Raw genomic sequence first — 14937 nt, forward strand, 5'->3', positions numbered from 1 at the left:
AGTAACTGGCTGAAGCCCATCTGTTTCAATGTTAAAAGTATTGGCACCCTCTACCTCAGCCCAGTCCTTTAAAGAAAATAACTTACTGAGCAGATTTAATTTGGGCTGTAAGGTGATCTAATTTAAATAAATACATACATTAAATACCCAAGTGTTGTTCCATGATTTACAGAGTGTAAAAAAAAAAAAAAACAATAAAAAAGGGGAAAAGAACATTATGAAAATGCTGATAACAAAAGTAGTTTATTAAAGATCTATATACAGCACTTCCCAAACCGGGAGCCACAGTTTAATTCTTCTATGAATCTGGTTCAAGTTCATTTCAAAATACCACTGCACACGGACGCAGTTCCCAGTCCACGAATGAAAATGGACGCTGGATGTGTGACGCATCCCAAGGAAAAAAAAATCCTACAGTGTACAGAGCTGCTGGTAAGAGAGACTGCTTTTCTTTTTTTAAAAAAAAGAAAGAAAGAAAGAAAAGATGATAAAATTCAAATACCAAAATTTTAAAATGCAAACCGAAGCGTTTTACAGAGAGAAGGACTGAACCGGGTATCTGACCGAGCTGCGAAATAGATCCTGTACAGGTTTAACTGTAGATGTGCTACACTCTGCTCAAGTTACTTTGTTGCAAGTTTTGCCAAACAGCATTTCCTCTGATTGGCTGAGAACAGCATTCTCATTTGCATAAAGTCGCTTATTGGTCAGAAAGACATAAGCAGACACGCCCTTCTACACGCCAAGTTCAGGCCCAAGTTTGAACTTATTTGGATTTCTGGAATGTGGTGAGGGACAGCAGCGTTTTCCCGAAATCCAATCTGATTGTCTGTAACTGCAGGATCGTAGCTGGGATTGTGGATTAAAAACAAATCAAACAGTAATATTGAATTTGTTTTTAGTGTGCTGCGATTAGAAAAATAACCATTCAAATATGCAAGAAACATTAAAAACCCAGAGTTTGAAAAACAATAACAATCAATGGGAATAAAAGCGCAATTTAAATTCGGAAAGCGAGAGTCGTGAAGATCATTCTGCTCCTGAAATTAACCTGGATTAAAGTTTAAAAGAAATACTCTCTTAACAAAAAAAAAAAAAAAAGATCACAATATTTGATGTAATACAGGTTTAGACCTTTAAATCACTGTTTCCTCCCGGATGCTGCATAATTATGATGTTTAAAAAATATCCATTGTAAAACCCGAAAAAAAGAAGAAAAAAAAAACCCAGTAGGAAGAGGAAGAGGCGGAGCTACTTCATGATTCAGTCCGTCACTTTGGCAGCGTCGAAGTTCACCGCCAGTTTCCTCTGTTTACGTTTGGAGGCGGAGCTTGGGCCGTGTGTTGGTTTGGAGGGTTGTTTGGGCGGGCTCTCGGAATCCTGCATGCTGATTGGTGGAGGGGTTTTGTGGGTGAAGGGACTCGCAGACGCAGGGTACGAGGTTTCAGCGTTTTCAGGTCGAGCGGCGTTCCCAAAGTCCGGCCTTGCGTCTTGGTTCTTCCGGCCTGAAACTCGTTTCTTAGTCACCTAGAATTAAACAATTATTTTTTAAATATTAGATAAAAAAAAACAAATCTAATAAAAAAAAAAAAATTAGGTGCCTATAATAGTGCTTTTTGTTCAGGAAGGCTAACTTGGAAAAATTAATTATTAATTTCGCTAGCATGTTTCTCTTAGCTTAAGCTAGCTGAGCTAACAGCACAATGAGAAAAACCTTAGTTTTGTTAAATACTGTGAAAAAAAAGTGAAAGTTAAATACTGAAGGCTTGTTGAGGCGATAAAATGAAGTTACAGTTGTTTTTCTATAACAGCACATTCCTGAAGTGATTTATGTGCCATTGTATCACGGTATATTGCAATGACTTGTCATAGGTTTTAAATCTCTCTAGTTATACGTTATACATAGTGCTGTGAAACATCACTCACATGACAAAACACTAACACTGGAGACTCCTTCCACTAATCAAAACATTTTGATATTTATTGTGCATTAATATACAGCAGCTGTGATTTACAGCCGCACCTCTGTCAGGAAAATAATCAATATTTAGAATAAATCTGACCAATCAGAATTCAGAACTCAGCATCGCTGTGGCGTAAAAGCGCGTGTGTGTGTGTGTGTATGTGTCTTGCCTGCAGTGGGATGAACTGGTTGTGAGATCCGACGTGGGGCGGGGCTGCTCGAGCTCCAGGAAAGGTCCCGCCGAAAAATGGCTGTCCCTGTGGGGGGAACTGGACCCCCCATGGCAGAGGAGGGTAACCTTGAGGGGGCATCAGAAGACCACCTGTGAAAAACAACCACTCGGGTCAGTGTCGAGATACCGAGATTAGACTCCTGGCATTATTAAAACTCCAGAATTAATACCAGCAGGTGCAGAAGGAAAAAGTTTCACACACATAAAAATCATGGGCAAAAGTTTATACACCCATAGGACACAATGAAAGGCAAAAAAAAATAAAAATTTACTATCATTTACTTGTTCTAATGACAGAATGGCTGACTGTTTGCCTTTGTAACTGCCCTCAACCCTCTCTCTCTTCTTCTCCATTCGTGTGTTTGTTTAACATTTAAGCTTTACGCAACCGGTGCACGGAGAACAGATCTGCTCAGAAAAGGTTTTTCATGAATGTAGATAACCGCGCTGTTCACTGGATAAACACGGGTTATATTTATCTAGAGTCCGTTTGTTCAAACAAAGTAAACGAGTAAATAAAGAATCTGAGAATGTGATACACGTAGAGCAGTGACACACTCCTGCACGCTCACCTGGAGGCTGTGTGAACACCTGAGGATGAGGAGCGATTGGACGCATCGGCTGCATCCCGCCGAACAGAGGAGGAGGAGCAAGAGGGAACGAGCCCACGGAGTTCTGCAGCGGAGCACAGCAACAACACACCTTAATATACACACCTTTAACTCTGTGTGTGTGTGTGTGTGTATATATGTGTGTGTGTGTTCCCATCAAAGTGTGTGGTTAGGAGGAAAGAGAGACATCAAACACGGGTCATTACTCGACCTGACCGACTGGATTCAGATTTTACGCCAATGAGTCACATGATGAAAAAAAATTAAAGTAAAGATGGAAAAAAGGAATAAAACAGAAAGACGGAAAAAGAAACAGAAGAATGACAAACACACAACAAAGGATGGAGAGAGATAGGTAGAGATAGTGGTGTGAGAGACATTATCAGGCACTGCAGAGTGAACACAGACAGACAGACAGACAGACAGACAGATAGACAGACAGATAGACAGACAGATAGACAGACAGACAGACAGATAGACAGACAGATAGACAGACAGATAGACAGACAGGTGTGGTGTGAGACGTTACCAGACGCTGTAGAGTGAAGAGTGCTGCTTTCTCCTTGGCTTCAGTTTCAGACTGACATTGTGGGCCATGAAGCAGGAGACCATTGGACAGTTTCACCTGACACACCGTCAGACCCTGTCTCACACACACACACACACACACACACACACACACACACACACACACACACAGTAAGTGTACAAAACAGAGGAGAACTGAAGTGAAGTGAGCCAGTCCTCACGGCCTGGATTTATTTTAAACCAAACATGGCAAATACATCAGGGTGTCTTGTGTGTGTGTGTGTGTGTGTGTGTGTGTGTAAAACACTAACCTGTCTGTTTCGTAGGAAGGTGAACTCGGGCGGCCCCATGTTCAGCCCCACACACACTCGGCCGAGCTCAGCAGCCATGCAGGGCAGGAGAGGGGGGGCGGCGGGATCCCCCGGAGCCGAGTTCATCCTCGCCGCTGGGACGAGAACATCGTTAACACCTTCAACAGCGTTAACATCATTAATCATCTTCAGGAGAAACCTGTAAGGCTCGTTTCTACCAGTCCGGTCTTATTATCATGGAAAAAGAAAAAGAAAAAAAAGAAACCTCACCCAGTTTTTTAGAGGAACGTCTGCGGTTCTGCTGCTGAGTTCCAGGATTGGAGGGGTTCGGAGGGGTGGAGTTAGGGGCGGGGCATGCAGATGCTGAACTGTCAATCTTCAACATCTCTTTCAGCATCATGGTACCCATCTGCTCAAGTCACATATACACACACACACACACACACACACACACACACGCACAGCGAGGAGGAGGCGTCATTAATGAGATGCTGCAACTAATAGAAGAATAGACGTATTATAGTTGTCAGGTTTTCTTTTAAACGTTGCAAAAGAAAAAAAAAGATGAAAGATAAAATGTAAACGCTTGTACATTAAAACATCCAAAGTTTAACCTTAACCAAATTAATTTCTCAAATATAAGTAATTAAAAAAGATAATAAATGAGCAACAGACAAACCGTAACACTAAGCTTTACATCAGTTAATCTAACTCTCACACACACACACACACACACACACAGTCACGTGACCTCACCATGGCGAAGGACTGAGGAGACAGCGGTTTCTCCTCCTCATCCACACGCTCTCGAACCGGAGAACTTCTCGAACCCTCGGCTTCCTTTGAGAGTTTCAGGTTGGCGATCAGCTCCTGGAACTCTGGGGTGACCTGCATGTTCAGAAAGAGTTCACAACCTCTCAGTGCACACACTCTGCATTAATACAACACCGACACAGGTTTAAATCCAAAACCCTTACTGTGTTCTTTCTGTATTCTTTAACATTTAGCAGAAGCATGCAGAGTTTGTATTAGAACACTTCTCACTTATTGCTCACTGATGGTTTAATTTAATAATTAATTAACGCAGTAATTTATTAGCATGTTAGTAATCACTTACGACTCTGAACAGAGGACCTACGACACGTCACGATCGTCTATAAACCGTCTAGAACTAGTATTTAAGGACGGCTACAATTTCTCTCAAACCCTCTCCGATCTGAAGAGCCTCGTCTTTTCATTCCTGTTCCGTGAGCTCACCGGGTAACAACAGGTGTTTTTTTACCTGTGACTACAGAATCCTTAAAGTCAGTAACCTTTTAACATTTTCTGAAATGTAACATGCTATACAAAACTCTTAAACTTCCCGATGATCTCCCTTAAATTTTTCTCCCTAATTATGAAGCCTGAGCCTTACTAATGTCCCAGAAGTAAGGAGGTGAGCTCCAGGCCTGAACACACACACAGTTCTAATAAGAATGATCTTTACAGGTAGAGTTTTATATCAAACTTTATCTCATTAACCGCTGAAAGGCTGCATTAATTAATTTTCATTTCCCTTAAATACAGGTTGTCCCTGTATTTCTGTAATTCTGTCCGGGGAGCACGTTCTTAGGCAGGATTTGTTCTAAGAACCAAGAATATTGTATATAATTGTAAATATTGGCATCCGGTGCACTGCAGTGTCTATTTTTTTTTTTTGTCCTTATTTAATCCAGATTCTTATCTAATATGTCGTTAGGATGGAGTAACACCTTGCTGGAAGGCTTCTGTGGAGAGACTGCGTTCAGGTCTTCGTTCCTCTTCAGTAACCTGATGCTGCCAGTCTGACCCTGAGGGACACAAGAGTGTGAGAGTCAGTACACCAGAGTTTAGAGTCAGTACACCAGAGTTTTGTCTGAGTTTAGACACAAACTGGGACATTTTTTGGTAAGTCTGATTTGAAAAAATGTGCCCAAGTAATCAGGAACCGAAAATCATGCACAGGTAGGGCTGGGTATTGTTTTGGGTTTTTTTTTTAGAAACCAGTGCCTAAACATTACCTGACCTAAAAGTAAATTTATTTAAATTAATTTATTTAAATTAAAATTAATAGTTGATTCGCCACAAACTGGCTTTAAACTTCAGCAGTTCTTTTACAGACGTATGACCGTATCTGCTTCATCTGTTTCCTCCTTTACACACAATTGTTAAAAGACATCTGTTGAACGTCACAGTAGTGGAATCCATTGTGATGAAACACAGGCACACTTCAGAACATTGTGAGCATTTCTAGGCGCAAGGCATTTCAATTTAAACGTGATTATCTTAGCGAGCTAGCGCTACCTGCTGCCATCAAATCTGCATCCCGATTCGGTTCTAGTACACACCATTACATGGGTACCAGTGCCAGATTGGCACCAGGTTTCCAACCCTATGCACAAGTATGTATATTACATGTATTACATACAATTTCCCCAAAAAAGTGTTTGTTAGTAAACTGACTCTGTGTTTTAGAGCTTCACTGAGCGGTGCGTTCCCTCGTGACGAGGGAAGTTTTTTGTTTATTTATATAAATAAATAATGTTTTTTCTTTAAGCAGTCCGTGGTCTCCATGGCAACCAATATGATTTACGCTGACATTAAATTGTAAATAATTCACAGTTAAGAGTTTAATGATAAAACATGATCTGGTGTGAATGTGTCACACTTGTGTTTCTCCACTGCTGAGCTCCACTCCCTTTATTAACCTGGGACACATTAATGATCAGAACACACACACACTTACATGGTTTTGCCAGTGAGCTGGTGGTTTCTGAGGCAGCGCTGAAGACTGAAGAGACTGCCACACGTTACTGAAGTCCTCCTCCTTATTCACAGAGCCCTACACACATACACACACTTCAATCTTATTGGTATAGTGATTTTAGGAAACCCATCCTCATCTGGGTGATAACGGATAGCAGGGATTGAATCTGCACTCATACTGTGTGAGAATGGAAGTTCAGTATAACAGGAGATGTGTTTAAGTTCATATGGAGTCCAGTTCGTTACTGAAGGTTCAGGTAGACTGTAGGGAACTCCAGTCCTCAGATAACAGCTGTCTGCATCAGACTAGGACAGGACTGTCTTCATGGTAAAGCCTGAATTTTTTCACCTAAAATTTACGATTCTGTTCTTGACAAAGTTCCTGAAGTCCTCACTACTGCATGTTGTTGTTGTGGAGATTTCTGCAGTCGTCTTATTCCTGATTACTAAAATATGATAAAATTGGATTATTTTTTGTTACTTTGTGGAGAGATGCGTCGATCCAGCAGCACTAAGAGTTCAGGACGCTCTCCTTCCATTTCTGAAATACTAACAATTTAGTTCGACGCCATTTACATTTATTCTAATTCTCGAGCGGTCTGTTTTAAAGTGAGTTAAAGTTTTATCATTATACACACATTGTTGACCTCACTCACACTCCTTTCTAACCCTACACACACCGTACAGACTTACAGACCTGCAGTAACTTTACCTTGTGCTGTGTTTTTTGGTTCAGGCCTTTTTGAGGAGAGTCTCTGTGTCCCTGAGTGTCGCCTCTGAGAGCCTGCCTGCTGTTCTGCTGCTCAACACACACACACACACGTCATGGATGACAAAGTTTATATAAAGTCATGATATTAGTGTGTGTGTGTGTGTGTGTGTGTGTGTGCGTGCGTGTGTGTGTGTTACCTGTGCAGGTTTAAACGGTGAGCGTGGCGAGTGGTTCAGGCCGTCCAGCTGGTGTTTGTGTGTGTGTGAGTGTGTGTGCGGTGACGAGGAGGAGGAAGAGGAGGGCTGCGGTTTGACGATGGCGGTGAGCTTGTGAGGGTTTTGCTCCTGACGCTGTCCGTGACTCAGATTGATTAAGGCACAAGGAGGAAGTCTGTAACCTTTGCCAGCAGAGCACCTACACACACACACACACAAATATATATGTAAATATGTACAGTATATATATATATATATATATATATATATATATATATATATATACACATACACACACACACACACACACACACACACACATCACCATCATGTACAGTGGAGCCTTGGATTGTGAGTAACTGAGCAAAATGTTTTAATAAATTTTATCTTGTTAACAAGTGAGGTTTTGATACACGAGTACTGAGAGTCACATGATCACAACTGAGCCAATAGTTTTTCTCATGTGCACGCTGTGGGATTGTGGGTAATCGTCTCCCATGCTCAGTCTCAGTGCGCGTGCATCACTTATAACATTCTGACCGTGTGTGTGTACCGCTTATTATAACATTCTGACTGTGTGTGTGTGTGTGTGTGTGTGTGTACTGTTTATTATAACATTCTTACCGTGTGTTGTTTGTTTGTTTTTGGATTTATTGCCATATCAGCTTCTCAGGCTATTTCATGGCAAGATTCACATCAAATATTAAGCTGATTTATTATGTTATGAAAATGTCAGTAATTAAGAGAGAAGTGAGAAAGTTAAAAGGATATAATAATTATAGATAACATAATAGCATGGTCTGGGTCAGAAGAACGAGGTTTTACATTTGGTTCTGACCGTGTGTGTACTGTTGATTATAACATTGTGACTGTGTGTGTGTGTGTGTGTGTGTGTGTGTACTGTTGATTATAACATTGTGACTGTGTGTGTGTGTGTGTGTGTGTACTGTTGATTATAACATTGTGACTGTGTGTGTGTGTGTGTGTGTGTGTACTGTTTATTATAACATTGTGACTGTGTGTGTGTGTGTGTGTGTGTGTGTACTGTTGATTATAACATTGTGACTGTGTGTGTGTGTGTGTGTGTGTACTGTTTATTATAACATTGTGACTGTGTGTGTGTGTGTGTGTGTGTACTGTTGATTATAACATTGTGACTGTGTGTGTGTGTGTGTGTGTGTGTGTGTGTGTGTGTGTACTGTTGATTATAACATTGTGACTGTGTGTGTGTGTGTGTGTGTGTGTACTGTTTATTATAACATTGTGACTGTGTGTGTGTGTGTGTGTGTGTGTGTACTGTTGATTATAACATTGTGACTGTGTGTGTGTGTGTGTGTGTGTACTGTTTATTATAACATTGTGACTGTGTGTGTGTGTGTGTGTGTACTGTTGATTATAACATTGTGACTGTGTGTGTGTGTGTGTGTGTACTGTTGATTATAACATTGTGACTGTGTGTGTGTGTGTGTGTGTGTGTGTGTGTGTGTAATGTTTATTATAACATTGTGACTGTGTGTGTGTGTGTGTGTGTGTGTGTGTGTGTACTGTTTATTATAACATTGTGACTGTGTGTGTGTGTGTGTGTGTGTGTGTGTGTGTACTGTTGATTATAACATTGTGACTGTGTGTGTGTGTGTGTGTGTGTCTGTGTGTGTGTACTGTTTATTATAACATTGTGACTGTGTGTGTGTGTGTGTGTGTGTGTACTGTTTATTATAACATTCTGACCACGTGTGTGTGTTAGTGATGGGAAGTTTGAATCATTTTTAGTGACTCGGTTCTTTGAATCTCGTTCATCAAAATGAACAAATCTTTTCTTGAGTCATTTCGTTCATTTAGTTCTTTTGATCAGAAATAAATTAAAATGTTGCGTTTTCAATAAAAATACCCCCAATACATCTACATACACAAATTTTGGCTACAGTTCCAGTTATGAAAATATTACAATGTAACCAAGGACATATTATAATAAACAGAATGAGCAGCTCACTTCTCATATCTTTTAATCTGAGTCGCTCGTTCTTTTAAATCTATTGCACTACATAGCGTCTATGGGAGTCACGTGACAAAAGAACGAACGACTCGGGACTCAAAGACTCACTAGCACAATCGTTATATATACTGTTTCCTGTGTACTGCACTGCATAGCGTCCATGGGAGTCACATGTAAAAAGAACGAACAACTCGAGACTTGAAGACTCATTGCTGAGATTCGTTTAATACTGGTTTCTGTATATAACATACATGGGTTTCGTGATGCTTTGCGCGTCCAATAGAAAATGAACGACTCACTCTTTGAGACGACTCACTCATCTGAGTCATGTTAAAGATTTGTTCAAAAAGAACGAATCGTTCATGAACGACCCATCACTAGTGTGTGTGTACTGTTTATTATAACATTGTGACTGTGTGTGTGTGTGCGCCTGTAAAGCATCGTGAAGCAAGAGGTTATAAAGTCTGTAGCAGTGCGCGAGATCACTTTGTTTAACAGCGACGCAGCGTCACATTTCTGCCAAATTATCCTCAAAAGGAGTAATAGAGTTAACTGTAATTGTAATATGTTTATTATAAGGGGTATTAGAGGTACAGTTACTCTCATTATTGTGTAGTGTGTGAGTGTGTGTGTGTGTGTGTGTTACCTGATGGTGAGTCCTCCTGCAAACTCCTCATCAAACAGAACCTCATACAAAACTTCAGCCTCTCGATCGGCTTATAAAGAACAACCAAAAAAAAAAAACATTATGTAAACAGTCAACACATTTTTGCATCATAAATAAACAATAGAGTTTTTAAACATAAGCCATTCTTTAGTAAATTTACTGATAATATTATTCAAAATACACAAAAAAAGTCTTCAAAATAACTTAAAACATCTTAAAATCTGGGTTTCTTATCGTTTCATTTGAATCAGAAAAGTTACGTATCCGTATGACATCATCACGTCGCCCGGCCCTTGGACGTCACGTGTGCAGTGTGAGGGCGCGAGTGCACCGGTGTGCCGTACCTCCTTTGATGCCGATGATGGTTCCTCTGAGGCCGAGCGGGACGGAGAAATTCTCCCTGACGTTAATGACGCGGTCAAAAAGGTGATACTCTGCATCAGGGTCAGGAACCACACCGTGCTGCTGCTCCAGGGGCTGCGACACAAACCATAAACACCATCATTTAACTGCTCTTACACCACAGCATTAACAGTGTGTGGAACTCTGTGGACGTGTGTATGAGACGTGCACCTGGAACAGCAGGTGAGGCTTCACAGTCACGCGCACTTTCTTGTTGCTCTTCTTCATCTGTAAGTAAAATAAAATATAAAATATATATTATATTTAAATATAAAAACATGTGAAAATGATTCCTGATGGTCTTTTATACTCTGAGTGTCAGTGAAGAAGAAACCCTCCACAGATGTGATAACCTGGTGATTCAGTACATTAATGTCAGTGGTCAGCTGACTTCATTTTATTGCCCCATAACGTTACTGAGTCTCGACCTGAGTAACTGATCAACCCCAGATCATAACACTGTCTCCAGAGGCTTGTACAGTGGACACTATGCATGATGGGAGCATCGCTTCATGTCCTTCCCTTCTCACCGCATTTCTTCTGTAAAGTTGAGGCTCAGCACCATCCTTTCTAATTAGGGTTTAATAAAGTCTGGGCGAGGTCTTAACACAATTCCAGCCACTTTAATGTTGTTTTTTTTAACCAATAATTTTTATGAACTTTTATCGACTCCTAGAATAAACCCTTTAAAATACCTCATTGAAATATTTTATAGAGAAATGAACCATGATCACCTTAACCTTCTCCAGCTCTTCCTCAATCTTTCCCACAATGCCTGTGTCCAAAATCTGGAGGTCACATGACGCTCGGGAGGAAGAGCTTACGGGATGAGTCTTCAACCAGGTGGTGATTTCCTGAACCTTTTCTGCTCTGAAAGAGAGAGAGAGAGAGAGAGAGTAAGAGAGAGTGTGTGAGAGAGAAAGAGGGGCAATGTGTGTGTAAGAGAGAGAGAGAGAGAGAGAGATGATTACAGTCTGATTCTGTCCTTTATCGTCCCCTGTGTAAATGTCCCTCCCCGTAAACATCCACTTCCCCTCAGCACGTCACTCAGTGTGGACACAAGCCGAACATTGACACTGAACCATGGACTACTACAGGGTGGTATTAGGCAAGGTAAGGGGTGTGTGTGTGTGTGTGTGTTATTGTGTGTGGGTTAGTGTGTGTGTTGTACCCATTCTCGTCCTCTCCTGGCCAGATATCGTCCTCATAAAATAAGTCGTCGTGGCTGTTCCTGGACACGTAGTCGAACACCTCTGAGAATCGCTCCAGATACTCGGCTAACAGCTCCTCTACTGCGGCCGAGTACAGCCACTCCTTCTCCGTTCTCTTGGTGTAGCCCGGGACCTCCTCGTTCTTCTTGTTAAACTTCAGATTCAGACCAACGTTGGCTCTCTGCTCACCATGAGGACTGAAGGAGAGAGACAGAGAGAGAAGATGAGCAAGCATATAAAACAAGAAGACATGTCTGTAATAGTGATGATTTCAATCATCAAATATCATATAATTAAAAACGAAATCTAGTTTCAAACCCAAGAATTTAACCCTAAAACCTTCAGAGTAAAAATTTATTCAGTTTAATATCTATTCTGTAACATAAAACTCAAACACTGTATGCTACAATTATGATAATTCATACAAAATAAAATTATAATAATTAAGATCCTTATAGCTTAATTCATAATAAACTCAATAAATAAAAGGTTTATTATAATATAATAAATGTAAACATACTATTTAAACAATAATTATAACGGTAATTTTAAATTGTAAATGAATCAATAAAAATAGCTTGTCATTAATTTGTTATATTTATGTATAAAACAGGTCTCAATTGTGGTCTAACATTTTTTCATCAAAACTCTGATTTTTTTTTTTTTTGCAAGTCTAAATTAAGATAAACATTTTGAAAGCCTTCATTTTAAAGTGTGTCGTAAATTATTATATAAATATTTGTTACTTCTGATGGTTAAATGTGTTTTCAGCTTCACTTAAAAAGCATAATAAGATAATTTTGGTGATTATAGGACAATCAGGACAGTGTGAGCAGGTGAGGTGTAACGTGAACCCGAGCTGCACTGACTTCCTCTTGGACCCTCTGCCGATGAAGATGCTCCCGGAGAACCTGGAGACGAGGTAGCTGGTGATGCCGAGGCGTGAGGCCAGGACGTAGCCGGGACTGTACTTTATCGAGTATTTCTGAGTAAAGGCAACACGAGAACAGCAATTTAATATTTATCACCAAAATGGTCATTATACAACACTAGAACAACTAATTAATGAACTCATTAGAGGAAAAGTCAAAGTCAGACTGACATGCTGGTTCTGAATTAAGGCATCGAGGTGAGGTTCACACGGCATAGTGAAGACCACACGTACACGTCCCTCAGTGATGACATCACTCGAATCTTGCACCTAAAAAATGAAGAAAAAAAAAATCTAATTTCCGGTAAAAGTTTATAAATCATTTAACCCGTGTGACCATGGGAAGTCTCACCTCTCCCATCGCTCCGTAATATGGGCTTCCCACCATGAACACTGTGGTGGAGACGGGGAAAAGCTCCTCCAGCGTCTTAAACCGAGACATGGACGAATCGAAGGCCTTGATGTCCTGAAGAGAGCAAACACACCTCCATTACAGAGACTGTAATAAACACCTGCTTTTACACTTTCAGAAAGAACACACATCTGATAACGTCATGTCGTCTTAAACAACACGCCGTCTCTGCACTAATCACTTCTAAGTCCTTCTGAATCGCCTCTGAACCGTCCGCGTCGTTCTGTTCACGGCTAACGCTTAGCTACAAAGCTAACTCGCTTCTAACACAAGGCTGAATCCCAAACCCTTTTCTAACCCCGGATCAAGGGCCCTACTTGGTGTGTGGAACAAAGGATTGTACACCCTACATAGTGCACTAGCTTTCCATATTGGGATTCGACCCCAGAACCTGGAAGTTAATGTTACTTTCTTCTTTCATAGGTTATAGTTAACCATAGATTTTTGGATTAAAAGAGTTATTATTATTATTATTATGCTAGAGGCTGGTTTATATATGATGCATAACATCCAGAAAATACAGAAGGCAGTTACATTACATACATACATTTGGGCATTTGGCAGACTCTCTTATCTAGAGCGACTTACATTTTTATCTTATTACACATCTGAGCAGTTGAGGGTTAAGGGCCGCGCTCAAGGGCCCAACAGTGGCAACATGGTGGTTGTGGGGTTTGAACCTGGGACCTTCCGAACCGTAGTCCAATGCCTTAACCACTGAGCTACCCCTGGCCCCCAGGTACGCAGAATAATATGAAACACAGTATAACTATAATACGACCTAATCCCCAGTCAGACCAAACCCTTTTTAACTGTTTTAATTAAACACTACGGAATTCTATTCATTTTATATATATATATACACACATACCTGTGTGTGTGAGAGAGAGAGATATAGAGATATTACACTGTTGTGTGGATTTGTTTCCATAAATCATAATCAGCATCAAGTGAGCTGTTCTCAAATGTGTTTAATGAGAATAAAAAGTAAAACACTGCTGTGACGGTCTGATGTTCTGGCTGCTGATGATAATTAATCGTACCTTAACGATGGTTTGGTAAGCGAAGGGCAGGATCTGTCTGGCCCACTGTTTCTCCAGATTGACCTGACCGCTCGGGGAGATGACATACTTCCTCCCTGTAAGGAGCTGAGCGTAGATCACCACAGACGTCTCGTTTATCACCACACCCTTACGCTTATGATGGCTGCAAACAGACAGAGAGAGAGAGAGAGAGAGAGAAACAGAGAGAGAGAGAGAGAGAGAGAGAGAGAGAACAGGCTGATGTTACAAAATATTAAGAATATTTTCTTAATGATAAATGTGTGTCGTGTGACTGCGCCTGTCCCGCACCAACACTGGAGACTCCTTACACTCAACATATAGAAACATCCTCCTACTTTAAGAAAATTTCACCATGGCAACAATTATGAGCCGTTAATATAGAAACCATGAAGTACTGAAACAAGCACATTAAAATAAACCTGCGCTGCTAACATTGCTTCTGTTTTAAAGAATTAATCAACACCTTATTTTTTGACCAAAAAATATCAGACTCTTACTGCTCAGTGAGGCCCTGCACCTCTTTAACCCACTCCTTCTGCTCTTTATCGCTCAGATACACCACTTTAATGGGGGGAGGCGTGTTCTCGTACAGCTTCTGTACTCCAGCCGTCTCCTCCAGGAAAAACCTGAGATAGAGAAACATTATTATTATTATTTAACACAAATGCAAAAATTCTTTTTAGAAGAGTGACTTTGTCCAGTGAAAAGGACGTAGCTCCGCCCATAACCCTGCCCACAATTCAGGTAAAAGTCTTACTTTGTCTCTCCGTCTGATACGGCGATCACACGCGCCTCCTCCAGGTGAGGCCAGTTCACAAACACACACTTTCCCAACACAAGTGCTGCGACGTTCTCCAAAACCTAAAACACACACACAAAAAAAATTATAAAATCACACACA

At 40.7% G+C, this 14937-nt stretch overlaps 1 protein-coding gene across 2 annotated transcripts in view; it reads right to left on the reverse strand.

The window, feature by feature from the left end:
* Positions 1-224: 224 nt before the first annotated feature.
* The window catches only part of xrn1 (5'-3' exoribonuclease 1), a 24506-nt gene continuing 9793 nt past the window's right edge, over positions 225-14937 (reverse strand). The window contains exons 19-40 of one of the 2 annotated variants that reach the window (XM_053486612.1): positions 14794-14897; positions 14534-14662; positions 14016-14178; positions 12913-13026; positions 12732-12830; positions 12499-12614; positions 11590-11826; positions 11153-11288; positions 10590-10646; positions 10361-10493; positions 9996-10065; positions 7339-7555; positions 7142-7228; positions 6410-6505; positions 5397-5474; positions 4402-4533; positions 3916-4054; positions 3646-3779; positions 3336-3449; positions 2768-2870; positions 2134-2285; positions 225-1527 (exon numbers count right to left, since the gene is read on the reverse strand). In XM_053486612.1, the coding sequence (XP_053342587.1) occupies positions 1264-1527; positions 2134-2285; positions 2768-2870; positions 3336-3449; positions 3646-3779; positions 3916-4054; positions 4402-4533; positions 5397-5474; positions 6410-6505; positions 7142-7228; positions 7339-7555; positions 9996-10065; positions 10361-10493; positions 10590-10646; positions 11153-11288; positions 11590-11826; positions 12499-12614; positions 12732-12830; positions 12913-13026; positions 14016-14178; positions 14534-14662; positions 14794-14897 (2874 nt within the window). In that variant the 3' untranslated portion in view covers positions 225-1263. Of the gene's footprint in view, positions 1528-2133; positions 2286-2767; positions 2871-3335; positions 3450-3645; positions 3804-3915; positions 4055-4401; positions 4534-5396; positions 5475-6409; positions 6506-7141; positions 7229-7338; positions 7556-9995; positions 10066-10360; positions 10494-10589; positions 10647-11152; positions 11289-11589; positions 11827-12498; positions 12615-12731; positions 12831-12912; positions 13027-14015; positions 14179-14533; positions 14663-14793; positions 14898-14937 lie in introns of both variants that reach the window. The other variant, XM_053486611.1, reaches the window with a different exon arrangement.

Source organism: Clarias gariepinus, chromosome 25 (genome assembly GCF_024256425.1).
Source record: "Clarias gariepinus isolate MV-2021 ecotype Netherlands chromosome 25, CGAR_prim_01v2, whole genome shotgun sequence".
NCBI classification, from domain to species: domain Eukaryota; kingdom Metazoa; phylum Chordata; class Actinopteri; order Siluriformes; family Clariidae; genus Clarias; species Clarias gariepinus.